The sequence below is a fragment of the Natator depressus genome, chromosome 21 (assembly GCF_965152275.1).
Source record: "Natator depressus isolate rNatDep1 chromosome 21, rNatDep2.hap1, whole genome shotgun sequence".
Classification (NCBI taxonomy): domain Eukaryota; kingdom Metazoa; phylum Chordata; order Testudines; family Cheloniidae; genus Natator; species Natator depressus.
Genome location: NC_134254.1, coordinates 18,204,158 through 18,231,829, shown reverse-complemented (window position 1 = coordinate 18,231,829; position 27,672 = coordinate 18,204,158). Strand labels below are relative to the sequence as shown.

Genomic DNA, 27,672 nt, shown 5'->3' with positions numbered 1-27,672 from the left:
AGACTCTTGAACACAATACTCTAACCTGGGATGTATAATCCAAAGTTCAATTCTTGAAAGGTTTATGCATACTAGTTACACACTACATTTACAAATGATTATGCAGGTCAGCTCATGCAACAGGTGATTTGATGTAAAGCTAAAGGTTCAAATTTAAAAGCAATATAAAGTGTCACAAATAAAGCAGAACTGACAGTGTCTTCTAATATAGCCTCCTGCTCCAAAAAAATCCAAAATTGATTATAGTTAAGTTTGATGAAGTACAAAACCCACCAAGGCAAAAGCAAGGAAATCTCCTGTAAAAGTAACCATATTTTGCACATCTGAACACCCTATACATGACAATAGCCAATAACTCGGATTCCAATGCCACCAGAAACCACCATACATACATAACATAAAAATCTGTGCAGACACCACAGTCCTCTAAATCATAAAAATGCAAAACTATTATGCCAATCTTGACACACAAGGTTATTTCCTGAATTATTATACAAGAGGTTGGCATTAGTGTTTTGCATTAGAATAATTAAAATATTATTTTTGGCATTAGTGTTTTGCATTAGAATAATTAAAAGGAACAATGCATTTTTACCCTCTTATAATCCAAGGTGTGTGGTATTTTCTGGAAGAGGTGTGGTGTATATGACCATCTCCAGTAGAGAAAGGCACTTAGAGAACAAAATACCCTGTCCCCATTATTTATTCATACTACAGAATCATCTAAAGGCTTCAACTGGTATCAGGGCCACACTGTGCTCGGCACTGTATGTACATACTGTGAGGCAGCCCTTGCCATGAGGAGTTTTCCATCTAACTAGACAAGACAGACAAGGGGAGAAACAGAAGTATTACCATCATCTTACAGATGGGGAGATACAGCAGTGACACACGTCACATCAAGAGCAGTGGGGTAGTTCTGCTACCTTCTCTGCCTCACTTTCCACCACTGCTATGAAAAGTGGGTAAAAGGGAGGTCTGTGATAGCTGTCACTGTGCCAAAGAACCTGCTGTTCTTCTAAGAGGGTCATGTCCAGTGAGATCTCTATTGGAGCTGGGTTCTGCAGAAGAGGGGAGTCAGCTTTCCCTACGCCATTTATGGGGGCAGGTATTATTCTGAGAATACTATGAAGGGAGAGTAATACTCTGGGGGAGCTGGAATGGGAGGGATCAAGATGGCTGCCCTAACTCTCGGCTATCTCCCTGTACTGCCCACACTGCAGCCCCTATGCCAGTGGAAACCAAACTCTTTCCCCACAAGCCCCCTCAAGATCTACACAAGCTTCAGACTGGCTAACTCAGGAGCAGGACTAGGAGTCCCATTCCAGGCCCATCTACAGCTGTTATCCCTCTTCTCCGCTCACCTTGCCTCCTGCTTTTCGTCAGAGACGGAGGAGGTGAATGGCAGCTGCAGGCAGGTTAGAAGCAACGCTGTCAGCTTGTCTGTCTGATGAAGACCCAGCGCTAGGTAACAGGGACCTTGCTGTGGCTCAAATGGCAATCCCTCATTTGGGCTGGAGCGGGACTTTGCAAGGGAGGGGAGCCATAAGGGTGTTTGACAGGGGGTAACGAGGACTACTACTTTGGGAGAAAGAGTAATTGTGATGCAGATATGACCACTCCAACCCCTTTACATGCACCCTATAGGATTGCTCCCCAAGTCCCACCCACTTACTCACTAACTCACCTCTGCCTTCTATAACTGTCTATAAGCATGCACGCACAGAACAGATGATATCACTGACTCTCTACAGGCTGGTATTGGAATAAAGCACAGCATAGGAGAGCAAAAGTCACTGCCAAAAGATACTCAAGGTGCCCAAGGTGAAAATAAATGAAGTTCTATTGAATAAGCTGCAATAGTTCCACTTCTCACTCCAGCTCTTTTTGGAGCAATGTAATGTTGTTTGAGCCTTACGAGAAGCATACCATTTTCAGAGGACTAACTGTTGATTTTCTTAATGACATGTGTCTGACAATTGAACTAGAACATACAGAATTTCAAAAAGGAACCATTTTAAAAAAAAAGCTCTTAAAAAGAATGATTACTTACTTTACAGTAACCGTGGTTCTTTGAGGTGTTTTGTCCATGTGGATACAGTTAAAGATGCACGCACACCACACGAGACTGGAATCTTTTGACCAGCAGTGCCTTTTGGAGCCCAATCTGCATCTTGCATATTCTTGTATCCTCCTCCAACCCCAATGGTACATAGGGCAGAGCAGCCCCAAACGCCTCAGTTCCATCATTCAGAGTATGACTACACTACAGCAGCACAGCCATGGCAATGAAGCTGTAGCACTGTAGTCACTTCCTACATCGACAGAAGGGGTTTTTCCATCAATGAAGTTAATTCACCTCTCCAAGAGGTGGTAGCTAGGTCAACTAAATATTTTTTTGTCTCCCTAGCTACATCTACACTGGGGTTTAGATCAACCTAACTACATTGCACATGGTGTGAAATTTTTCACAGCCCTTAGCAACAAAGCTAGGTTGATCTAATTTTTACGTGCAGAATCCCACCATATCTGAACTCTGAAGTAGCAATGGAGGGAGCACATTGGGATCCAGACAGACAAAATATCTTGAAGAACTACAGTTAACATTCTTTCTTCGAGCCTTTGGCTGTGTGGTTCCCTCTTTTGACTAGTTAGTAATTTTCAGATTAATACAAAGGTCTGAGAAATCCTACCTAGCTATACCTAATTAAATAAGGATTGAAGAACAGGTCTCAGATTCAGCATCTGATCTAAACACCAAATCTAGGCCACAAAGCTGGGAAACGGTATGGGCTAAGCTCGAAGTGGCTGCCCTGATACAGGAACAGTTCTCAGGTATGCTGAGGAGGTTGCCTGGGCTCTAATTGAGTGCCCTGATGCTTGAAGGAAGGATCATATATGCTGCCAGTTGATAAATTGTGATCTGCTATGTGTTCCACTTAGGTCTGAGCGAGAGTTGGGAAAAACAGGGAGGTTGGTAGTTTTGTTTAAATTAAAGCAGGACACCACCTTGGTGAGGAATTCAGTACCACCTTATCCTTGTGGAAGACCATATTTGGGGGGGAATAGGAGGATGTCTGCCATTAGTGCTTTAGTCTCACTAACTCTCCTACCTGAAGCAATAGCCACCAGTAAGACAGTTTTGAATGTGAGATGGTGAGGAAAGCACTTAGATAAGGAGTGTAAAGATGGGTTCCATAAGGTCCATAAGAAATATGCAAGTTCTCCATAATCAAACATGTGCAGAGCCAAAAGAGAGTTGCCACAGGATTAGGTACAGTGGCCTCTACAACTGGAGCTAAGGGAAGTGCTCTGTAAACCAACAGGTAGACCTTTATATTCCTTCAGACAATCAATAAAGGACAATATGCTCACAGAAACACATACTGTCCCCACTAAAATCAATGATAGCCAGTGAAATCAATAGAAGTAGGACTGACCCCAAAGGTATCCACAACAAGATTAATAAATATGCAAAAAGAAAAGGAGTACTTGGTGGCACCTTAGAGACTAACCAATTTATTTGAGCAGGAGCTTTCGTGAGCTACAGCTCACTTCATCGGATGCATCCGATGAAGTGAGCTGTAGCTCACGAAAGCTCCTGCTCAAATAAATTGGTTAGTCTCTAAGGTGCCACCAAGTACTCCTTTTCTTTTTGCGAATACAGACTAACACGGCTGTTACTCTGAAACCTGTCATTAATAAATATGGTTTACCACAATCCTACACCATCACCCCCAATACTGCCAGTGCATGAGGTTTCAAGGAGATTAAGCTATATGGAGACTATCAAGGATTAGCAACAAGATATTTATGATAATGAAAAAGAAAAGACAGTAAAGTCAAATATTTTCCTTTGCCTTCAAAGTTAACTGGCAATTTTCCAGGCAAACTCTCTGATTCCAAAGTCAACTATGGAAAAGCTGATGTATTTCCAAAGCATTACTTACTTTATTGACAAAAGTTGTGTTTTTACTTGACACTGACTGCACCTATAGAAGTATTTAAGTCCAAAATGTCTACTAGTCCTGCACTGAAGCCTAAAACCTTGGTACAACAAACAGTTTTTATATAACAGATTTATTTGGGCATAAGCTTTTGTGAGTAAAAAACTCACTTCTTCAGATGCATGGAGTGAAAATGACAGAACAGGCATAAACTGCCACCCGACTCCTCATTGTTTTTGTGGATACAGACTAACACAGCTACCCCTCTGATACTTTTTATATTGTTTTATTTTTAAACATTACATGAAAGTCCCAAGTGATGGGGCTATCCTTTTTGGAAAATTCAATCTAGTAAGAGAAATACAAGGAAAACCATAAGAGCCACACTTTCCTTTTCGTAATTTCATTACTCCTAGTTTATACCCCCTCATACAAAGCAAAACATTACACCACTTAAATAATATTTAAAAACGCAACACAAGTCTCTTTAGTCAAGCTCTACAAATTTAGCTCTTTTACTACCCCCTCTTAAATTAACACTTCCAGCCAGTTAACCCTTTGTTCCTTTTGTGTCCCAAGCCATACAGAGTTACATAATGGAAAAATATATATACACTTGTAGATGAGATTGGGGGGGGGGGGGCGACATAACTTGAAGCAAACTCCTGGAAGCAACTCAAGGGAGAAAGTGAAAAGCAGCAGAGCACCCCACTTCTCAGCGGCCAGGAGGCTCTGCATTGGGGAATGGAGATCGGAAACCCCTTTTCCCTCCCGGCAGAGGAGGATGCAGGGGCGCTGCCAGTGCCTCTGACACAGACTAGCTAGAGCTTTATACAAAAGACGGAGGCTCCAGGCAGGGCCGAGGGGAAGCACTCCACGAAGAGGGAGCAGGAAGCCTGGGCTCGGCGACAGAGAGCCCCAGGGCTCGGCGTCGGGCCCCCCGGCCGCTCACGCCTGCCTAGGGGATGGGCGCATCCCCAGCTAGAGCCGCCCGGCGAAGAGCGGGGCTCCCGGAGGGAGAGCTCCGGGCGTGCGAGGCGCTGCTGGCGGGCCTGGCCCCGCAGGGCGATTGGCTGTGGCCCCGGGACGCAAGCCGGTGAAGAGGGGCGGAGGCAGCCCGGAGATGGGGGCCCGGCCCTGGCTGCCCCTCACCGAGCGGAGCCTCCGCTTGGGCCCGGGGCCGCGCCGTGCTACAAGGGAAAGGCCCGGACTCACCCTCGGTCACCTCCAGCACCTTCACCTGCTCCTCGGCGGCCGCGCGCACGCCCTGCACCGGGCACAGGATGCCGGTCAGCGTCTCCACCAGCGCCTCCTTCAGGCCCTGCGCCACCAGCCCCGCGCCCGCCATCCCGCGCCGCCGCTCCGGCCGGCAGGCTCCACAGGACGGGCCGCCGCGCGCGCCGAACGCACAGACGTCACGCGACGACGGCACTTTGCGGCGCCCCGAGGGAAGCCGGGAGCCGCGCACAGCGCCCCCGCGGGCCGGCGGGGAGCAGCGCGGGGGGCGGGGAGCCCGGGGCGGGGCGGGGCGAGCCGGCTGTGGTGTGCGGTGGCCGCGCGGGCTCCCTCACTTTCTTAAAACAGCATTTTTCTTACACGTCATGTTTTAATTTTTTCAAAAGTAATTGAAAAAATATAAATTGTACCAGGCTGACCGCACCTCCCTTGTCAGATTTGCCCTTTTGATCCAGCCTCCAAACTTCTGCCCCTGAGGCGAAGGGACTGATTGGAAGTGGGAGCGGACTGTCACCCGGGGTGTGAACCTGCCGCTGTCCCAAGGGGTTTTCCTAGGTAATCTGCAGACAGCAGTGGCATAGTAGAGTCCCTCCTCCACACCCTAGCGGCACTAGGCCGTCTCGCTAAAATGGCTGTAAGATTTTTTTTTAAAGATGGGCAAAACGATGTATTTTTCCATAACCTCATTCTCAGAAGCAGATGAACCATTTGAGCTGGATCTTTCCGAAATCCTTATCTTGACGCATACACCTGGCTGGCATAGAAAATTTCAGCCCAATCTGCTAAAGTTGGCAAAGTTATTAAAAAAATGGAAACATGGTCTTATAATGTGCAGTGTTGGGCAACCTTAACTAACCACAGTACTACTGTAACCTATGTGCCTAATAGGGAGATTTCAGAGTAGCAGCTGTGTTAGTCTGTATCCGCAAAAAGAAAAGGAGGACTTGTGGCACCTTCCAGACGCCTTTTCTTTTTAATAGGGCGATATCTCTTTAAGAGATCCATTGGGGGAGGTAGGTGTGAGCTGTGTCTGGGTCATTGTTGCTAGGCAGATTACGCACGCCACATCCAGAAGCTTCTGGAATTGGGTGTGGTAGTTTTGGGTCTGCTCCAATAGGTTCCCTGTTGCTGGAGTCAGACTCCAGGGGCAGCTGCTTTGCAGAAGGCCACCTGCCCTGGGTGAGTTGAGAGAAGCTGAGCCTAGCAGCAGGAAGCAGGCTGGTGTCCCTACCGCTGAAGCATTTTGCAGCTGGTTAGTGATATTGTGAACCCTCTAACAGGGAAGTATGGGCAATGCTAATTATAGCAAGGAGAAATTGGAAAGGGAAAAATAACTTCTATTTTAATTGTATGCTTTTGATCTTGTTTTGATTTTAACCAAACTGTTCTAGTTAAATTGTCTCAACTAGCCTGGGTCACTAATGTTTCTTTAAATGTAGTAATGGGGAAGGAGTCATTTCTGTTTTGCTATTCTCAGTTTTGTATTTTCTTGTAACAGGGTTTTCTTTAAATCTAAACACTTAACAGAGTGATTGGTTAATCTATTAGCTGACTGGCTAGCAGTGATTGCAGCAGAGGAAGTCTGCATGGATTCCAACTGAAGATTCCTACAAGCAAGTGGAGGAAAGATGTTGTTTTAGACTCAGCAGACTGTATAGCTCCTGTAGCATCTTAAATTTGTTAAGTCTCTACGGTGCCACAAGGATGCCTCGTTTTTTGTTTTTTTGCTGATACAGACTAACACTGCTGCCACTGAAACCTTTATAGATCTTGGTGACCAAAGACTCTAACTTACACATAGGTGAACAAAATCTAAGCTTTTGGGAGCTCTGTTTCTTCTCTCTCTATTTCTGTGGGGATTGAACCATTCCATTTTAATTTGTTTTCTTTATTTATGTTTATGTATAACTGTGAAGATAATGTCTGTCGATTATAAAATCTTATGATAATGAAACAAATAATATAATTTTTACAGCATGACATAGTTATTTTATAAAGTTATTTAATTAAATTCATTTCTTTAGTTCCTTTTGGAACTTGAATGGGTGGAGCTTGACCCTGTGCAATCCTTGCTAGAAATCGTTAGAGACTGAACGCTGGGTCTCCAGCTACTTTCTGTGGGAGTTGGGGGTTTTTTTTAGTCACTGGAGATGGGAAATGAAGTGAACTCTAGCCCACCCAAAGGTTACACTTCCAGCCTTGCTACTGACTCTGTCTGTAATACTGTTCTAACTCTAGATATTCTTGCTTTTCATATACTTGTCTAATACCTTCTTAAATCCTACAAAGCTCTTGCTGTCAGTGATATTTTTCACAATGATTCCACAGACTAATTGTGTGTTGTATGAAAAAGGATTATAGTGGAGCAACAGCACCACTCTAGATATGAATGAGATTAATTTACTGTTCAACAGTTGATTTTTCTAAGTGCTCTAAAATCCTTGTGCTTACTCTGCAAGCCCAAAAATTGGCTGTGGCTCACTGGGGCAATGTGTAGGGGTAGTAGTCAAAATTTAGGGTCATTTGAGCACTTGAGAGTCTCCAGATAAAGCCCTCACCAAAACATCATGTGACGTCAACTTACGGAGAATTGTTATAACAGTAATGTCTGATGCATAATTTGGACAGTAAGATTGTATTTGGGCTGGCTTCAGCCTACTTTTCTTGACAGGAGTGTAACATTGCCTTAGTGACCTTGTTATTATGTATAACTGCTGTGTAGGACAAAGGGGAAGTTTTGGCCACTGTGCTTAAATTGAAGGACAACAGACACACAAAATGTGCTGCCAAAAGGCATTTAGGGAAAAGACAAGTAGAGAAAAACAGGAAAGTCCCAAAAAGTCCCTATGGCCCTATGCAGACAAAAGGGTCAAAGTGACCTGGTTAAATATGCATAATAAGCATGTAATCAGTAGTAATAAACCAATTAGAAAAGAGACATAACATGAAAAAAGCAAGGACAGCAACAGTCATGCCAATTGAAGTTTATGCATACTTATTTTATGAGTTGCATAAGATAGATATATATATAAATAAAAAAATATTCATGATAATGGTAATTGCAAAAAACTAATGAATATGTAATTTGGCAGTGTATAAAATGTGGTTAATTGTAAGAGGTAGTCAAAGCTTTGTAGAAAAAAAATCCATTATGACTTGCCTGTGCCCCAGAAAAAGGTAACTGGCCATTTCCTTTTTCTGTATGTCTGTCATTTCTTACTGTAATAGTAATTTTGGTTCAAACAAAGGTTTGAATTAATAAACCTGAGTGTCTCAAACCCAAGTGTGTGTCATTCTCACGCAACAAACATTTTATGGTCTTATAACTTTTTTGTGTTCACCTAGGGTTCAAACTATTGCATTTTGCTACCCCAAGTTGATGTCACCTGTGCAGGTTTCAACTCAGATAGTGTTTAGCAATCTGTGCTTTTGGGGAAGCAATATTTCAATGTTGTTTGGGATTAAAATTAGATTTCCACAGTAGTTCCAGCCTGGTGGTTGAGCTAGAGAAAGTGATTGGTGCATGCATTGTAGTGATGCTGCTCTGTGACCTTCAGTCAGGGTGCATGTTTTAGCCATTGAACCTCAGCCATACACATTGACTTGAGTTCAAGTCTACTCTTGGCAGATCTCTGAGAATGTCTGATGTGTATTGGGGAAGGGGCTTTTTTTCAAACATTTGCACCACAAGCAGAGCTTTTTCATTAAGAACTTTTTTTCAGTTCTGATGAATGCAAAGTAATGCACAATGGAAAACACAATCCCAACTATACATACAAAATGATGGGGTCTAACTTAGCTGTTACCACTCAAGAAAGAGATCTTGGAATCATTGGGGATAGTTCCCTAAAAACATCTGCTCAATGTGCAGCAGTTGTCAAAAAAGCAAACGGAATGTTAGGAAATATTAGAAAAGGGATTCCTAGAATCATAGAACCATATTGATAGTACAGAAAATATCAATGCCACTATATATATATCTATTGTATGCCCACACCTTGAATACTGTGTGCAGTTCTGGTCATCCCATCTCAAAAAATATATATTCGAATTGGAAACGGTGTGGAGAAGGGCAACAAAAATGAATAAGGGTATGAAACAGCTTCCATATGAGGAGAGATTAAAAAGGCTGGGCCTTTCATCTTGGAAAACTGATGACTAAGAGGATATATGAGAGAGGCAGAGGCCCTGAGTTCCTGGGGGTTGCTTTACCCCTGCTCTACCCCAGGCCCCACTCCCAACTCCACCCTTTCCACCAAGCCCCTACCCCGCCTCTTCCCACCCCATTCTTCCCTCCTCCCCCCTGCCTGTTCCAGGTGATCACTGGCAGGCAGGAGGCGCTGCAGGGGGTGGGAGGGCTGGGGGGAGAGGGAGGGGCTGATCCGCAGGGCTGCTGAGCACCCACTATTTTTTTCCATGGGTGCTCCAGTCCCAGAGCACCCACGGAGTCAGTGCCTATGGATAGAGGGCTGTAAAATCATGAATGGTGTAGAGAAAGTAACTAGGGAAGTGTTATTTACTCCTTTACGTAACACAAGAACCAAGGGTTACCCAAGAAATTAATAGGCAGCGGGTTTTAAACAACCAAACGAAAGTACTACTTCATACAACGCAGTCAATCTGTGTAACTCAATGCCCCGGGGATGTTGTGAAGGCCAAAAGTATAACTGGGGTCAAAAAAGAATTAGATATGGTCATGGAGAATTGGTCCATCAATAGGTATTAGCCAAGATGGTCAGGGATACAACCACATGCTCTGGGTGTCCTAAGTCTACAACTGCTAGAAGCTGGGAGTGGATGATAGTTGATGGCTCACTCCACAGGCGCCAACTTCTCCTGGTGCTGGTGGGTGCTCAACCCTCTCGGCTCCGCCCCCTCCCTGCCCCTATTGGACTCCTTCTCCAAATCCCCGCCCCAGCTCTGCCTCTTCCCCGCCTCCTCCCCTGAGCGCGCCGCTTTCCTGCTCCTCCCTCCCACAGCTTGTTATGCTGCAAAACAGCTGTTTCGCGGCAGCAAGTATTGGGAGGAGAAGCGGGGATGTGGTGCGCTCACGGGCAGAGGCGGAGGCGAGTTGCAGCGGGGAGCTTGGCTGCGGGTGGGTGCAGAGCACCCACTAATTTTTTCCTGTGAGTGCTCCAGCCCCGGAGCACCCACAGAGTCCACGCCTATAGCTCACTCCATAAGTGACCTGTTCGGTTCATTCCCTCTGAAGCCCCTGGCATTGGCTATCATTGGAAGACAGGATACTGGGCTAGATGGACCACTGTTCTGACCCTATATGGCTGTTGTTATAACTGGTGTTTCTAAAACCCTCACACATGTTCAGATTATTTGGAAAACTGCTGTGCCTCTGTGACATGATGCCCTATATTCTTCATAGAGATACTGTCATGATCTGAACATGGCCATAACTAAGATATGTTTTATGTAAGATGGATAATGTGAGATATTCTAGGAAAGGTTATGGTGTCCTAACTATGATTATCCTATTTGTATGCATATATCATTTTTGTATCTGAAGTTGGAAATATTATCTATGTACCTATTACAACTGTCTTTTACACCTGGGGAATGGCCACCAGACAAAATGCAATCATCCTGGATGGGCTATTAGGGGGAACAATAGGACTTTGAAGATGCTAATCTCCCACCTTCCTGGGATGCTGCAAACAACTTTTGACTCATGGCTGCTTTGGCACTGCACATGTCATGGCTGGGGGCAGCCTCTGGCTCACCTTCTGTGGTGGAAGTTTCTCTGTTGGCTGCTCGTGTCCATCTGCCTACTAGGGAGGTCTTCTGGCCCTGGGTCAGGATCCGGGTTCCCAAGGCCTTCGCGGCTTTCCTCCCCTTTTTTTTTGTCTTCCGGGTCTTTTGGGGGGCTGAGAACAGATCCTGAGAAATCTCAGCGAACATCGGGGGTTGACATTCCCCAGGTGACAAGTCGCTGTCCTCAGGGTCCCCACCTCCCTCCAGCCTCTCCAGGGGGAATAAATTATCAAACCCTGGATAGTCCCTCCCCATGGGGCACGGGTCACTTGCTGGAGGATTCTCTGCTCCTTGAAGTCTTTAAACTACGATTTGAGGACTTCAATAGCACAGATATAGGTGTGAGGTTTTTTGCAGGAGTGGTGGGTGAAATTCTGTGGCCTGCGTTGTGCGGGAGGTCAGACTGGATGATCATAATGGTCCCTTCTGACCTAAATATCTATGAATCCATATGGAAGTTTAGGAACTACGCCCACAGTCACCTCAATGGGGTTTCCCTGAACCTCTATCTCCACTGGGATGGTGGGATAATGGCTCACAGCCCCATGCATGCACGTCACAGCTACGCATTTGGCTTATAGCAGCTGACTATTTTTTACCAGCTTACCCAATATGAGGGTGATAGCACTCCCAGAGTCCACAAGGGCTGTAGTCTCTGCTCCATTTATCCTCACTGGCCTGGTGTAATTATGCGGGGCTAATGCAACCCCCGCGAGGTGGATAAGGGAGCATGGGACCTCCCAATCCCCCAAGTTACATTGCATAGGCTCCTCGGTGCTGAGACACTGTGCTGCTATGTGTCCCCACTCCCCACATGCATAACATCTATAATTGTTTTTAATCACTCCCCTATCCCGGGGTTTAGGGGGTTTAGTCCCAGGGTTCCCCCCACTCAGGCCAATCCCTTCCTTCTGGGGTCCCCGCTGGTTTTCACGCCCCCCCTCTTCCACCTAGGACTCCCCAGGAGTTTGGCTGCCCAACCTTCCAGGGTTGGGATTGGGTGCTTGCTTCAAAAGGGGCCTTCCTTGGGTAGTCGGGTCAGTTCCCTGGCTGTCATCCATCTTTCTACCAGTGTGATCATCTCATCATACATGGACGGATTGTTCTGGACTACCCATTTGCAGAGATCTGGCGGCAGTCCCCGCATGTAATGGTCTATGAGCAGGGTCTCCAAAATCTCCTCCAGCCTGAACACCTCGGGCTGTAACCACTTCCGCGCTAGGTGTATGAGGTCGAATAGCTGGGACCTCGGGGGTTTGTTCTCCTGGTATTTCCACTCATGGAACCTCTGGGCCCTTACCACTGCCGTTACTCCTGATCGTGCTAGGATCTCTGCCTTCAGACAGGTATAGTCAGTGGCATCCGTGACAGGCAAGTCAAAGTAGGCCTTCTGTACCTCTCCACACAAAAAAGGGGCGAGAATGCTGGCCCACTGCTCTTGGGGCCACGCTGTTAGAGAGCTTATTCTTTCACTCTCTCACTTCCCTGGTCCTTCTCGCATGAACAGAGAGCAACAATACCCGAAGTCCAAAGGTGCAAACAATTCGATGTTTATTGGGGTGAACTTCCAGCAAGCTTAAATACAAGTTCCTTTTTCCTTATTTTTGAATCCCAACTTACTTCCTGTTTGCCCCTAATTTATATAGTAATATTCTTAGCTATACCTTAACCAATCATTCTACTGAAATTTAACTAACCAATCCTAACATATTGTAACATGATTAGCTAACCAATTATATCCCACCACCTTAATTAGTTTACACCCAGCAAAATTAATTATACAGCAGACAGAAACAATCACAGAACCAGACAGAGACCATGCCAATAAACAATAGCAAAGTGGGAACTATATGACAAAACAATACAGAAGTGAGGATTTCACAACTACATCTATAAAGACATAAGAGTTTCCCAGCTGTGTCTATTGATAAGTGAGTTCTTACCAGACAGAAAACTATCAACCTCAATTTCCTTTTACATCTTCTAGGCAGTTCCCTTTCTCTGGAGGTGATAGGCACTATCAGGACAGGATTGTATTCCTAACAGCCCAATAGCACCTTCTTTCAATGTGACTACTTTGGAATGTGAGGATGTGACCGGTCGCTTCCCAGCTTATGGCTGCCTCTGTCGCTTAGCCAAAGGCCTTAGCCTAAGAACAGGGCCTCAGACTGTCACAGTAAGAGAAGGACCTTACAGTGGCAGACAGTGATTTTGATTCTTTTATACCTCTAACTAGCCAAGTGATAAGAATACACCTAAATTCTTAAAGTACAGGCCTTTGCAGACAGGCCTGAATATCTATATCCTAACACACGCCTCACGCTGAGCAGTCCTTTCGCAGGAGAGGAGATATGCCTCTGTCATCTCCTGACTTCATCTTTGGCAGACAACCAGTGGCCCTCAGGGTTCGTGTCCCATCAGACCCCCGGGCCTGGGTGGTGAGGATCTTCAACTGGTCCACCACCCCTCTCAAGAGGGCAGGATCTTGGGTCCCCTGGCTCATCAATAATTGATTGGTTTCCTGCTGTAGCCGCATAGACTCCTGTTGTGCCATTGCCTGAACCCGGCTGGCCTCCTGCTGGGCTGCCGTGGCTTGTACCAGAGCTCTGACCACCTCCTCCATTGTGGTACAAAGCAAACAAACAAACCAAAAAAAACAAAAAATCCAAAACCCCAGTGCACTTTCTTTTTTTAAAACCTTTCTTCCGCCACGCTGTGAATGAAGTCCCACTCCTGACACCAGTTGTGACAAGTCAAGAAAGTCAAGGAAAGTGTGGGCCCTTTACTGAATGAGGGAGGCAACCTAGTGACAGAGGATGTGGAAAAAGCTAATGTACTTAATGCTTTTTTTGCCTCTGTCTTCACGAACACGGTCAGCTCCCAGACTACTGCACTGGGCAGCACAGCATGGGGAGCAGCTGACCAGCCCCCTGTGGAGAAAGAAGTGGTTCGGGACTATTTAGAAAAGCTGGACGAGCACAAGTCCATGGGGCCGGATGCGTTGCATCCGAGAGTGCGAAAGGAGTTGGCGGATGTGATTGCAGAGCCATTGGCCATTATCTTTCAAAACTCATGGCGATCCGGGGAAGTCCCGGACGACTGGAAAAAGGCTAATGTAGTGCCCATCTTTAAAAAAGGGAAGAAGGAAGATCCTGGGAAGTATAGGCCAGTCAGCCTCACCTCAGTCCCTGGAAAAATCATGGAGCAGGTCCTCAAGGAATCAATTCTGAAGCACTTAGAGGAGAGGAAAGTGATCAGGAACAGTCAGCATGGATTCACCAAGGGCAAATCATGCCTGACTAATCTAATTGCCTTCTATGATGAGATAACTGGCTCTGTGGATGAGGGGAAAGCAGTGGACGTGTTGTTCCTTGACTTTAGCAAAACTTTTGACACGGTCTCCCACAGTATTCTTGCCAGCAAGTTAAAGTAGTATGGGCTGGATGAATGGACTATAAGGTGGATAGAAAGTTGGCTAGATTGTCGGGCTCAACAGGTAGTGATCAATGGCTCCATGTCCGGTTGGCAGCCAGTATCAAGTGGAGTGCCCCAAGGGTCGGTCCTGGGGCCGGTTTTGTTCAATATCTTCATAAATGATCTGGAGGATGATGTGGATTGCACCCTCAGCAAGTTTGCAGATGACATTAAACTGGGAGGAGAGGTAGATACGCTGGAGGGTAGGGATAGGATACAGAGGGCCCTAGACAAATTGGAGGATTGGGCCAAAAGAAATCTGATGAGGTTCAACAAGGACAAGTGCAGAGTCCTGCACTTTGGACGGAAGAATCCCATGCACCGCTACAGACTAGGGACCGAATGGCTCGGCAGCAGTTCTGTAGAAAAGGACCTAGGGGTTACAGTGGACGAGAAGCTGGATATGAGTCAACAGTGTGCCCTTGTTGCCAAGAAGGCCAATGGCATTTTGGGATGTATATGTAGGGGCATTACCAGCAGATCGAGGGACGTGATCGTTCCCCTCTATTCGACACTTGTGAGGCCTCATCTGGAGTACTGTGTCCAGTTTTGGGCTCCACACTACAAGAAGGATGTGGAAAAATTGGAAAGAGTCCAGCGAAGGGCAACAAAAATGATTAGGGGACTGGAACACATGAGTTATGAGGAGAGGCTGAGGGAACTGGGATTGTTTAGTCTGCGGAAGAGAAGAATGAGGGGGGATTTGATAGCTGCTTTCAACTACCTGAAAGGGGGTTCCAAAGAGGATGGATCTAGACTGTTCTCAGTGGTAGCTGATGACAGAACAAGGAATAATGGTCTTAAGTTGCAGTGGGGGAGGTTTAGGTTGGATATTAGGAAAAACTTTTTCACTAGGAGGGTGGTGAAACACTGGAATGTGTTACCTAGGGAGGTGGTAGAATCTCCTTCCTTACATATTTTTAAGGTCAGGCTTGAGAAAGCCCGGGCTGGGATGATTTAGTTGGGGCTTGGTCCTGCTTTGAGCAGGGGGTTGGACTAGATGACCTCCTGAGGTCCCTTCCAACCCTGATAATCTGTGATTCTATGAAAGCTCTGTCCTTGCCTCTGTGGGTCCCGCGTTTCCTGGTGGATTTCGCTAGCCTTAGAGGCTCACTGTGACCCTCCACATAACCCTTCTCTCTCTAGAGACAAGGGTAACGGTCTCCTGAGCCATTTTCATCATAAGCCAGCGAGGGAGGTGAGGAGAAGTTATCCTTCCTTGCACAGTCTCTGTTGTCTCCCAGTCCCCGTGATTAATCAGGGGGCAAAGGAGCGGGGAGCTCGGGCCCACCCTCTACTCCGGGCTCCAGCCCAGGGACCCTAATAGTATCAGCTATGGTAGCTGACCTTTTAGAAACATGATGTACAATTCCCTGGGCTACTTCCCCCACAGCAGCCCTCACTTCCTCAAGCTCCACTTTACTCTTACCTCAGGGCCTCCTTCCTTGTGCCTGATATGGTGTGTACTACTCAGTCTCTCCAACAGCACAACTTCCTCCCACAGCTCCTGACATCCACACTCACCTGACTGACTGGGAGGCTTTTAACTAGTTTCAGCCAGCCCCTGATTGGCTTCAGGTGTCGCAATCAACCTAGCATTCTCCCTGCCTTCTTTCTGGAAAATTCTTAATTGGCCTCAGGTGTCTTAATTGACCTGGAGCAGCTGCCATTTCACTTATCCTGGTACTAGGGATTTGTTTAGTCTGGAACTAATATATCTATCTCCCACTACTTTTCTATAGCCATCTGGCCTTGCCCCGTCACAATAGGTGTTCATATTACTCAATAAGGGTTTGGGGGGTATTGTAGTAAATGTGGTATTTACATAGTAACTTAGATAAAAGAGTATGAGGTGATTAACTCAGTGCTTACTTGACAATTGGGTCAAGGGGAACAAGTACCACAATAAAGAAGCCTGTTTACTCAATCCTCCTCTGGGTCCTCCTGTTCTTTTAACACAATCTTAACAAAAGAGAAGGTTAAGGTGTGTGACTTGATCGCAGTTTATAAGCAGCTACATGGGCAACAGAAATTTTATAAGTGAGGGCTAAATTCAGACTAGAAATAAGGTGCAACTTTTTACCAGTAAGGGTAATTTATAATTATCCATCTGAATGATTCATCAAAATTTGTGGTGGATTCTCCAACACTGGCAATTTTTAAATCCAAATTGGCTGTTTTTCTCAGATCTGTCTTACTTCAAACAGGAATTATTCTGGAAAGTCCTGTAGCCTGTGTTATGCAGGAGGTCAGAATCAGGAAGGATAAATCTGTTTCTCCTGGCAGGGTTGGTGGGAACCTTCTGAATGGTGGTGTCTCTGGTTGAAGGAGGAGTAATGGAAGGCTGCTGAAAGTATCCCCCCTGAAACATTTCCTTTGTAAACCAGCTGGTTCCAGCACCCAGCCACCCGCTCAGAGGCCTTCACCCTTTGCAAGAACCTATCAGCTTGGAACTGAAGAGGTCAGCTCCTCCCAAGGCAAGTCCAAGACCTTGGCCTGAACCTCTGCAGAGCCCTGCAGAGTACTGGATGTTTTCTCATCTTCATAAAAAAGTTCAAGGAACTTTTTTTTTCCTCCTAAGGGCTAGGATGAGCCCAAGAGGGAGTCGTGGAACACACAGCGGTTGCGTGGGACCATGACACACTGATAACTGAAGGATCTGTCCAACGGTGCTCTGAAGTACATTTTCCTGTCAGCCACATCCAAATACTCCTACTCCTCCTCCTCCTCCTCCCCCGAGCACAAGATGCCTCCCCTGATTATAGCCTTCCCACTTGCAGCCACTCTCACAAAGGATCTGGGGCAGAGGATAGGATTTTAGATAGTATTCAGATGACAATAAATGAGACTTGTGCTCCCTAGTCATTTGGATGCTTTTCAAAATCCCACCCAGGCTCCTTAAAGTAGGTTGTACCTTTCCCTAGGACTCTAGCAGAGGAAAAAGACAGTTACCTTTTTTCATAACTGGTGTTCTTTGAGATGTTGCTCATGTCCATTCCATTGTAGGTTTGTGTGCTCGCCACATGCACCGGTGCCCGAAGTTTTTCACTTAATGGTATTTGTAGGGGACTGGCTTTGGCACTCTCTGGAATGGCGCCCATATGCCATAGTATAAAGGACACTTCTGGCTCCCCCCACCCTCAGTTCATTCTTGACAGAAACTCCGACACTGGGGAAGGAGGGTGGGTTGTGGAATGGACATGAGCCACACATCTCAAAGAACACCAGTTACGAAAAAAGATAACTGTCTTTTCTTCTGCAAGTGCTTGCTCATGTCCATTCCATTGTAGGTGACTCCTAAGCAGTACCATCGGAGGCGGGCAGGAGTTCATGGCCATGTTGATTGCAATACAGCTCTGCCAAAGCCAGCATCGTCTCTTGCCTGCGGGGTGATGGCATAGGGCATTGTGAACGTATGTACTGAAGACCATGTCGCAGCCCTGCAGATGTCCTGGATAGGGACATGCACCAGGAAGGCCGCCAAGGACGCGTGAGCCCTGGTCAAGTGAACCTTCACTATAGGCAGCGGCTCGGCCTGAGCCAGCTCATAACAGGTCCAGATTCAGGTGGTGGTCCAATTTGGGATCCTCTGCGAGACCCTTCATCCAGTCTGCTGTCACGACAAAGAGCTGGGTCAGCCTGCGGACGGGCTTGGTGCACGCCAGGTAAAACACTAGGGCTCGCTGGACATCCAAAGAGTGCAGCCACCTCTCCTCATTGACTGAGTGCGGCTTTGGATAGAACACTGGGAGGAAGATATCCTGGTTGATATGAAAAGGGGACACCACCATAGGCAGGAAAGCTAGATGAGGTCGCAGCTGTACCTTATCCTTGTAGAATACCATATAAGGAGACTGTGAAGTAAGGGCCTTAATCTTGGATACATGCCTTGCCGAGGTAACGACTACAAGGAAAGCAACTTTCCACGACAGATGGGAAATGAAACAAGAAGCCATAGGTTCAAAGGGTGGGCCCGTGAGCCTGGAGAGGACTAGGTTGAGGTCCCATTAGGGAACTGGATCCCGGACCAGTGGGTCCATTAGGAACCTGATCGACATCTCATGCGAGAACACTGATGTGGCCTGGACACACTGGTGAAAAGCTGATATGGCTGCCAAGTGCACCTTGATGGAAGAAAGCACGAGGCCTTGGTGCTTTAGGTGGAGCAGGTAATCCAGGACAGACAGACGATGGTCAGGGAGATGCTACGCTCCAACGCCCAGCAGGAGAACCGCTTCCACTTTGCCAGGTAAGTCGCTCTTGTGGAGGGCTTTCTGCTTTTCAAGAGAACCTGCTGTACCTGGCTAGAGCAGGACCATTCCTCTGGGTTCAGCCACACAGCAGCCAAGCTGTGAGATGAAGAGAGGGAAGGTTCGGGTGCAGGAGCAGCCCGTGGTCCTGCAAGAGTAGGTTCGGTCAGCTGGGCAGTGGCCATGGGGAAGCCACTTCCAGATCCATGAGTGTGCCGAACCAGTTCTGGTGAGGCCATGTCAGGGAGATCATGACTCGCGCCTTGTCCCTTTTGATTTTCGATAGGACCCTGCTGATCAACAGAATCAGCCGGAATGTGTACAGCAGATTCTCCCGGCCATGACAAAAGAGAGGCATTGGAGAGGGCACCCCTGCTGAGTCCTTGGAGAGAACAGAATTGATGACACTTCCTGTTCTATCTGGTGGCAAACAGGTCCACTTGAGGAGCCCTCCACTTCTGGAAGAGCACCCAGACAACCTCTGAGTGGAGCGACCACTCATGGTGAGAGAAAAAGGACCTGCTGAGGCGATCTGCCAGCGTGTTCCAGGCGCTGGGAGATGAGAAGCTTCCAGATGGATCGCATGCTGGATGCAAAAGTCCCACAGGTGAAGTCCTTCCTGACAGAGAACCAATGAGCAGGCTCCCCCTTGCCTGTTGACATAGAACATCAAGGCCGTGTTGTCAGTCAACACCTGCACTACTCAACTGGACAGCTTGGGAAGGAAGATGCCGCATACTAGGTAGATGGTTCTGAGCTCCCTGACGTTTATATGTAATGCCAGCTCTGCTGGAGACCATGTCCCCTGGATCCACAGCATACTGAGATGTGCTCCCCAGCTGACGTCAGAAGCATCTGATATCAGGGAGACTGTGGGCCATGGATTCTGGAACAGCACTCCCTCCAGCACCACCCTTGGGTCAGTCCACCACTGCAGAGAGGTAAGTACCTTCGGTGGGATCGCGATGACCTTGTCCAGATGATACCTGGATGGGGAATAGGCTGGCTAGCCAAAGTTGAAGGGGCCACAGTCTGAGCCTCACATGGCAGATGAAATACGTGTATGCTGCCATGTGCCCCAATAGTCTGAAGCTGACCCAGGCTGTGATGAGTGGGTGTGCTGAGATGCTGGTAATGAGATCTGATGTTGTCCTGAACCTGTCCTGCAGTAGGAATGCCCTGGCTTGAGTAGAGTCGAGTACTGCTTTGATAAACTCTATCTTTTGGACCGGGATTAATGTCATGGGGGTTTTTTTTGTTTTGTTTTGTTTTTTGTCGTTTATCAGCCGGCCCAAGGCACGGCACATGGCTTGCAGCACGGTGACGCTGCGCTGGACTTGGGTCCTGGAGTGGCTTTTGATAAGCCAGTCATCAAAGTACGGGGTAAATGTGGATACCCCGATGTCTGAGGTAAGCCACCACTACTGACATGCACTTGGTAAACACCCTCGAGGCTGTTGCTATGCTGAAAGGGAGCACTGCAAACTGGTAGTGGGCAGTCCCCACCGTGAAGCGCAGGAAATGTCTGTGTCCATGGAATATCGATACATGAAAGTAAGGGTCCTTTAAATCGAGGGTGGCGTACCAGTCTCCTGGATCCAGGGAAGGGATGATGGAGGCCAGGGAGACAATGCGAGACGTGAAATATTTGTTGAAGTTTCGTAGGTCCAGGATGGGTCTTAGACCAACCCCCTTGGCTTTTGGGATTAGAAAATAACAGGAGTAAAACTCCTTTCCCCTGAAATCTTGGGGAACATCCTCACAGCTCCCACCTGCAGAAGGCCCTGCACCTCCTGAGCAAACATGCTCTCTCGTGAGAGGGGTCCCTGAAGAGGGATGGGGAGGGAGGGCTGGAGGGGGGGAACAGAAATAAATTGAAAGGTATAACCATGAGCCTTTGGGGGGAGGGATAGCTCAGTGGTTTGAGCATTGGCCTGCTAAACCCAGAGTTGTGAGTTCAGTCCTTGAGGAGGATTAGGTGAGGATGAAGAGGAGGCGGGCACCAGCGGTTCTGCCACTTCCGTCGTCTCCTGCATGGGCACCTCCGCTGTGGCCAGGTAGCCCTGTGGAGTCCTCTCTAGGGTCACATCTGTGTCGGTGGGCGGGGTGGGCAGGAGATCGTTGCTGACCGCTTATCTGATGCCCGAGGCTGACCTATGCCCCTGCGAGGGATTCCAGAGGTGCCAGGGGAGGGCCACTAGCCTTGAGGCCAGACTGCACAGGGAGGTGCTGAAGGAAAGGCCAGTGCCTCTGATGGGTAGCCCTGACGACTCCTTGCTGTCAGAGCCTGAGGAGGAAGGCCCATGTCTGGGAGACCAGGACGGTGCCAAGGCCATCTGTCTGTGCCGATCCCGGAGCTCTGCTGAGGATTTGCACGAAGGCAGTGACCCTCGATGCCATGATCCCAGTGACCGGCATTGGCGTTCAGCAGATCAGCAATGGTAACCCAGCAATCTATGCCTGATGCTTAGCGAGCGATCTGTCGCATGGGAGTGGGAACCAACAGCGCACCAACAGTGAGCTGTTCCAGTGACCAGTAATGGGGCTCTCTGGACCGGCGGGTTGAACTGCTGGAGCGGTGCCGAACACTGGGAGAGTGGCTCGGGTGTTCCTGGCACTGGGGCAGTGGGGACGAGTGCCACACCTCTGCAAGTCTGCGCCATTGCGTCTCCTCAAGCCCAAGGAGAGCTGTCCAGGGGCCGACGCCATAAACTCTGATGGGTGGACAGACCTGTGTCCATGGCATGGTAGCTCTGCGCTGGTGAGCACTGGCAGGACACTCTCTGTGGTGAGGAGCGGTAATGCACTGATGGGGACTGTTGGAAGGGTCCCAAGGCAGCTTTTCCACTGAAGCAGGGCACCTCCGTGGCTGGCAGGGGCAGCACCAGTAGGGACAGAATGTCCTTCCTTTGTGGCCTGAAAGGCCTCCAGTGTCGACGGCACCACTAGGTGCTGAATGCTTCCGCTGCTTCCCAGGATGGTGGGCAGGTCTTGGAGTGGGCTAGCCTGCTCCTAGGGAGCTGGGGCCCGGTCTTTGTCCAGGGGTGAAGAGCTGCCCCTCATGGGTCTTTGCTCTCCTCTGGGTGTCCTTCCCTTTACAGGCTTTGATAACTATCTACATGGAATGGCCCTGTTTACCTTTCTAACGGTACTGGGGAGGGGGATCGCTGCAGGTCGGCCGGTGGTGCGCGCCACAGCGTGGCCACCATGCTGGGAGCAGAGTCCGACCTAGACGGCTGTGGTGCCGGTATAAGTGCTAACTCCCTAAGGAGTGCTTGGAGATGCATGTCCTGTTCCTTTTTGGTCCGAGGCTTTAACATTTCTACAAATGCAACACTTGTTGCTGACGTGAGTTTCCCCCAAGCACCTCAAACAGCTACTGTGGTGGTCACTGACTGGTGTATGGGTTTTCTGCACTAGTCACAGGGTTTGAAGCCCAGGGAGCGGAGCATGCCCAGTCCCTAGGCTAAGTCCCATCCAGGACTACAAACTAACCTAAAACTAGACTAAGGGAACTAAAACTATTAACTTTTTTTACAACTATTTACAACCAAGTTTGCAACGAGCAGTTGAGAGGAGACCGCTTGCTGAGGCGAGGAATCATCCCAGCACCGTCAGTGGCGAGAAGAAGGAACTGAGGGTGGGGTGAGCCGGCAGCACCCCTTATACCACAGCAGATGCCCGCCACTCCGGAGGTTGCCAGAGCCGGTCCTCTATGGATACCACTGAGTGACAGACTTCCGGCACCGGTGCATGGGGGGAGGGATAGCTCAGTGGTTTGAGCATTGGCCTGCTAAACCCAGGGTTGTGAGTTCAATCCTTGAGGGGGCCATTTAGGGATCTGGGGCAAAAACTGGGGATTGGTCCTGCTTTGAGCAGGGGGTTGGACTAGATGACCTCCTGAGGTCCCTTCCAACCCTGGTATTCTATGATTCTATGCATGTGGTGAGCAGACACACCTACAAGGGAATGAACATGAGCAAACACTCGAAGAAGAACTAGTTCATTTTTGCTTTTTTAAGACCAAGCCAGTAGAAATAATGTGACTCCACACCTCTTTGACAGGTTGTGACAGAGCTTCTCTAGTAGGAGGGTTCCCTTTTCTTTCTCCATGTCCTGCAGGATGTGGAAAAGTTTATGCAGCTTCCCAGATAAAGATGCTGGAAGGAAATCTAGGACAGCTGCCATTCTGCCTATCAAATGCTGGAAGGTTCTGATACCATTTGGGGGATTTTCAAGACAGCCTGTGGGCATCTCAGAGGACTCTCTCACCTTTTTTTTTTTTAATTCTTTTCATTCTCTGTCTGAATCTATACCCAGGAGCATCACTGGTCTGGGTGTCCCTGTTGTTGTCTCCTTTTATAGAGGACTGTTTTCTGTGAAGATGATGACCATAGGGCCAGAAAGCCCACGAGGTACAGTAGACACAGGTAGGACACTCTCTTGGTTAGTCTCTGAAGTCTTGAGTTGTTCCCCTTCCAGAACCAAGCTCCACATGAGGAACATCAAGAATAAGGGGGAACCAACTTTTCTTAGTTCCAGGAACTCCATGGTACCAAGCTCAGATCTGGTAGGAGCAGAGAATCCTCATGGGTCTGCTGGTACCAGCTTGCCTCTGAGCGAGGCGCCGAATGATGTGCACAGGAGTAGGAGATACCAGGAGACTGATAGTTAGGTTTAAACGAAAGTCAGACACCAACTTCTTAGGGAATGGGTCTAAGCACTACCATATCGCTGTGAAATGCAGTAGTAGGACGATATGCCATTAGCACTTCGATCTCACCAGCCTGCCAGAGGTAATCTATATGGGCAGCAGATATCGTAGGCAGGGGGAGGCTGTGCCTTCCCAAACAGCCTAGTATGGCCCTACCCATGCTCCACCACCAGGCCAGGCCCCCTCCTGCAGTTTCCAGCGCTTTGCCCTGGCCCAGGCTGGCTGGGGCTAGGCTGGCTTGCCTCCCCCAGAGATTCGGGGTGGCTGGTGCTGGGGCTGTGCTGCCTGCCTGGCACTCGGACTGTGCCACCTGGGCCTGGGGGCGCTGCAGCTATGCTGCCTGGAGCACCAGGCCTGGGAGCGCTGGGCCTTGCTGCCCGGCGCGCTGGGGCTGGGGCCTCACTCCCGCACCACCCGGTGCTGGGGCCAGGGAGCACAGTGGAGGTGGGGCTCTTGTGGGGGTAGAGGAATGGTGGGGGCAGAAGGGGAGTGGGAGGGGCAGGGCCTCAGGTTCAAGGGGAGGGCCAGAGGCTAGTCTTCCCCAACAGCCAAGTCACCGGATGCCCATGGTAATCTGCCAGATTGCAGTTTGTTTCTGGCAGCTGAAGACACATGGAGTTAGCCCATTAAAGTGACACCATTTCACAGTTTGATTGCTTCCTGGCAGTGGGGACGAGTGGACAAAGGAGGTTACTTACCTGTAACTGGAGGTTCTCCTAGATGTGTGGTCCCTATCTATATTCCAGTGTGGGTTACACATGTACATCATGCATCTGGAGTTGGAGAATTTGAAAGTAGTGTCCATTGATCCATGCTTGTGCCCTCACTTGCCTCGTGCTTGCGATGAAGGATTGGATAGACCGACCGCATCTCCAGTTCTTTCTCCACAGCCTTATAATTCTGGACCCCAATGGTACAGTTTTTATGTTAATTGGAGCTGTCTCGAAATTTAGCAAGCTACTCCTTTTATAATTAATTATAATACTAATTAACATTAAATTGTCCTTTACCATAATTATATTTCTGCCACCTTTGTATTGACTTTTACACATGATTTAAATTAACATTTGCACCAATGTCCTTCCCATACTAGACAGTATTTTAATAAAACATTCACAATTCTCAAAAACACACATTAAAAACCTTGGTTTCAGAAAAAAGAAAAGGAGTACTTGTGGCACCTTAGCGACTAACAAATTTAATTGAGCATAAGCTTTCGTGAGCTACAGCTCACTTCACACAAGTACTCCTTTTCTTTTTATTAAAAACCTTGCTGAAACTAGTGTTAACCAAAACCTTAATATTGGGTCATGTCCTTGCTAACTTTCAGTTTCTCTCTAACTTTCTCACACTAGCAACACTAATTTCCCATACTCCTCTGCAGTCAGGCTAACTTAGGCCAAAGCCTGGTTTCTGCTTAACCTAAACCATCCTATAGGCTACAATGTCAAGGTGGCCACAAGGTTGAATGCCTAGTGACTGAGTGGCAATATAGCCTTATCTGGAGATTCCCTAGGGGAGGAAGGCATTGCATGTTTTGAGACCCAACAGCTTGACTCTGGGAAAAATGAGTGGGAGGAATATATTTGCCCTCGCCGAGATGCTGTCCTCTCCTTGCTAGGAAGGGAGAGTCCAGGTGCTAGGGGCTGGTAACATCAGTATTGAGGTCAGTGCCAGGGGGTCTAGCTTTAAAGCTAATAGTAGATACACTGGTACCATACTGTTACCAGGTCCAGTGTCATGGTTTTCTCCCATGCAGGGCAGAGGCTTGGTGCTGAGCGTAATCCTGGGTATGGCACACTGATTGGCCCTGCCAACAGGAGGTGGAGGCACTGCCCTGCTTTGGTGGACCAAGGATAACCTGTGAAAGGGGTAAAAGTTTCCTTGTTGACACTGGCTGAGGGAGCTTTGGGTTAGAGTCTGTATGTACTGGGACACTGAAGGAAACGAATTTTTGAGAGGACAGTCCCTTTTTGGAGGCAGAGGGACATATTTCTGAACCTGGAGGTAACCTCTTAGATCCACCAGAAAGCATTTTAGCCAAGTTTCTCTCAAGCAGCAAGGTGTGTTGTCGACCTTCTGGCACAGCAAGAAATAGGCCAGAATGTGGTTCATGCTCAAAGAAAATGGCAATAATTGTGACCATTCCCTAAGACAGTTTCAGAGTAGCAGCCGTGTTAGTCTGTATTCCCTAAGACAGTCATGGATGAGCAAGGCTTGAAGCCTCAAGGTTTGGGCTCAGATATTTGGTGGGAAGGTGCCTTGGCATTAGAGTGAACCAGACTGATTAAAATAAAAACAAGGAGCTGCCAGAGGGCAGGAAGAGTGTTCTCTGTTGTGTGACACCAAGAAGAGAGGCTGCTATGGGGTCTTGCAGCCATAGGTAATCAGAGGGAACCGAGAGGTGATCAGGGCCACTCTACCCTATATGCCATTAGGTGGAGTGGACATGAGGATACACAGAGTATAGCTGTAGCCCCAACAGAGACTGCTGGTCAAAAGAATACAATCTTGCCACCATGAGAGGGATCCACATGGACAAAGGCTTGAAAAAAGAACATAAAACCTTTTCATTTTAACCATTTCTTTTATTCCTTTTCACTGTAGAGGTTCTTTATATAGGGAAAACTCCTTTGCTTAATAGTCTTCATTTGGTGTTAAATGCTTTTATTGAGAGTCAGCTGTAGATGGTCCTGAGTTGTAGTCTTATTGTGATGTCTAAAACAAAACAGATGCACATACAAGAGACACAGGAATGAGAAAGAATAGCTCAGTCTCCTTCTCTCTTACGATAGATGTTTATTTAGTAATTTTACAAATCATTACCATACAAATACCAAAATGCAATATTAACAAATACAAAAATGGACATTTTGTGTGAGACACGATACAATGATCTATTGAGCAGGTAGTCTCGGAACATGTGTAATTCCATGGGCAAGTTAATGATAGAAAGCTAAGGGAGGTGTCATTTGATTAATAAAAATGGACAGAATCATAATTTCAATGGGGCCACATTCTGCGGTGTGGCAGGTAGGAACTCATGCTCCCCCCCGCCCCCAGCTCCACATCTTCTGGTTGGTGGGAAATTTTGATGTGTTTTCAGAAATGGGTTGAGTTTAGTACCATTCAAAAGCCCTTTCTCCTATGAAGGTAATCATACCAAACATACCAAACCTTAGAGACTTGAACAATGATGTGTGATATATATTTGAGAAAATGTTTAAAAATTAACATTTTTAATTATACTTTAACACAGGCTTGTCAAACACGCAACTCTCTCACAACTGACCATACCGTGTTATCAGTTAATGCACAGAACATAGCTGATTTTTTAAAAAAATGTTCCACGTTACTATAAATGGAATTTATAGTATTTCTCTCTATATATAAATATAGTATTTCAAGATGATTTGCCATCATCGGCAAAAAAAGGAAGTGGTTCAGAGGGGTTGATTACAGTGTGTTTGTTTATTATGCCAAAAGAGTTTGTAGTGAGGCACTGGTTAAGGCATCAGCATCCAGCCAGAAATTACTGGAATCCATCTGCAAATGGTACATGCATAGTTACATACCATACATTACAAAACATAATTAATTATAATCCCAAAGTAATTGATTACAAAAGCCTTGTTTTTACTTTGGTCTTGATCATTTATAGGCATCAATGGGGAGATGAAGAGTACTGACTAGTAGCTGAATCTTCAGCGAATACCAGCATGGAGGACCTGGTTAAACACACAGCTCGGTGGCACCTTACATGCTATAAGAAGTGCACCCATAAAATAAATTTGGCAAGGTTGGAGAGAAAGTAAATCAAGCACCAGGAAAAAGTTGAAGACGCTGAGACAAGTGCCAGCTGTGGGTGAGGCTTGCCTTACACTTATTATTGGCAGAGGGATAGCTCAGTGGTTTGAGCATTGGCCTGCTAAACCCAGGGTTGAGAGTTCAATCCCTGAGGGGGCCATTCTGTCTCAGACTGCTCTCCCAGCCAGGAGACGACAACAGCTTGCAGTCCTACTGCACTGTCTGCTGGTGAGCACCCAGGAGACGACGGCTAGCAGTCATACTGCACCATCTGCTGCCAGCCTACCCCTTTCTCCCCTGCCCCCCATGAAATCAACAGTCATTTGGGGGGAGGGATAGCTCAGTTGTTTGAGCATTGGCCTGCTAAACCCAGGGTTGTGAGTTCAATCCTTGAGGGGGCCATTTAGGGATCTGGGGCAAAAATTGGGGATTGGTCCTGCTTTGAGCAGGGGGTTGGACTAGATGCCTCCTGAGGTCC

General features: G+C 47.5%; 1 protein-coding gene and 1 long non-coding RNA gene across 3 annotated transcripts in view; one reads left to right on the top strand and one right to left on the bottom strand.

Annotated features, from left to right (window-relative positions):
• Window positions 1-5,334, bottom strand: part of IPO9 (importin 9) — a 164,258-nt gene extending 158,924 nt beyond the window's left edge. For both annotated transcript variants that reach the window (XM_074936110.1, XM_074936109.1), the window contains exon 1: window positions 5,163-5,334. In XM_074936110.1, the coding sequence (XP_074792211.1) occupies window positions 5,163-5,295 (133 nt within the window). In that variant the 5' untranslated portion in view covers window positions 5,296-5,334. The remainder of the gene's footprint in view (window positions 1-5,162) is intronic.
• Window positions 5,335-19,962: 14,628 nt separating this feature from the next.
• LOC141975518 (uncharacterized) lies at window positions 19,963-27,219 on the top strand. Its single transcript, XR_012635945.1, has 4 exons — window positions 19,963-20,083; window positions 22,229-22,318; window positions 22,994-23,103; window positions 27,049-27,219. It is a non-coding gene; the product is annotated as an uncharacterized LOC141975518 (long non-coding RNA).
• The last annotated feature ends 453 nt before the right edge of the window (window positions 27,220-27,672 follow it).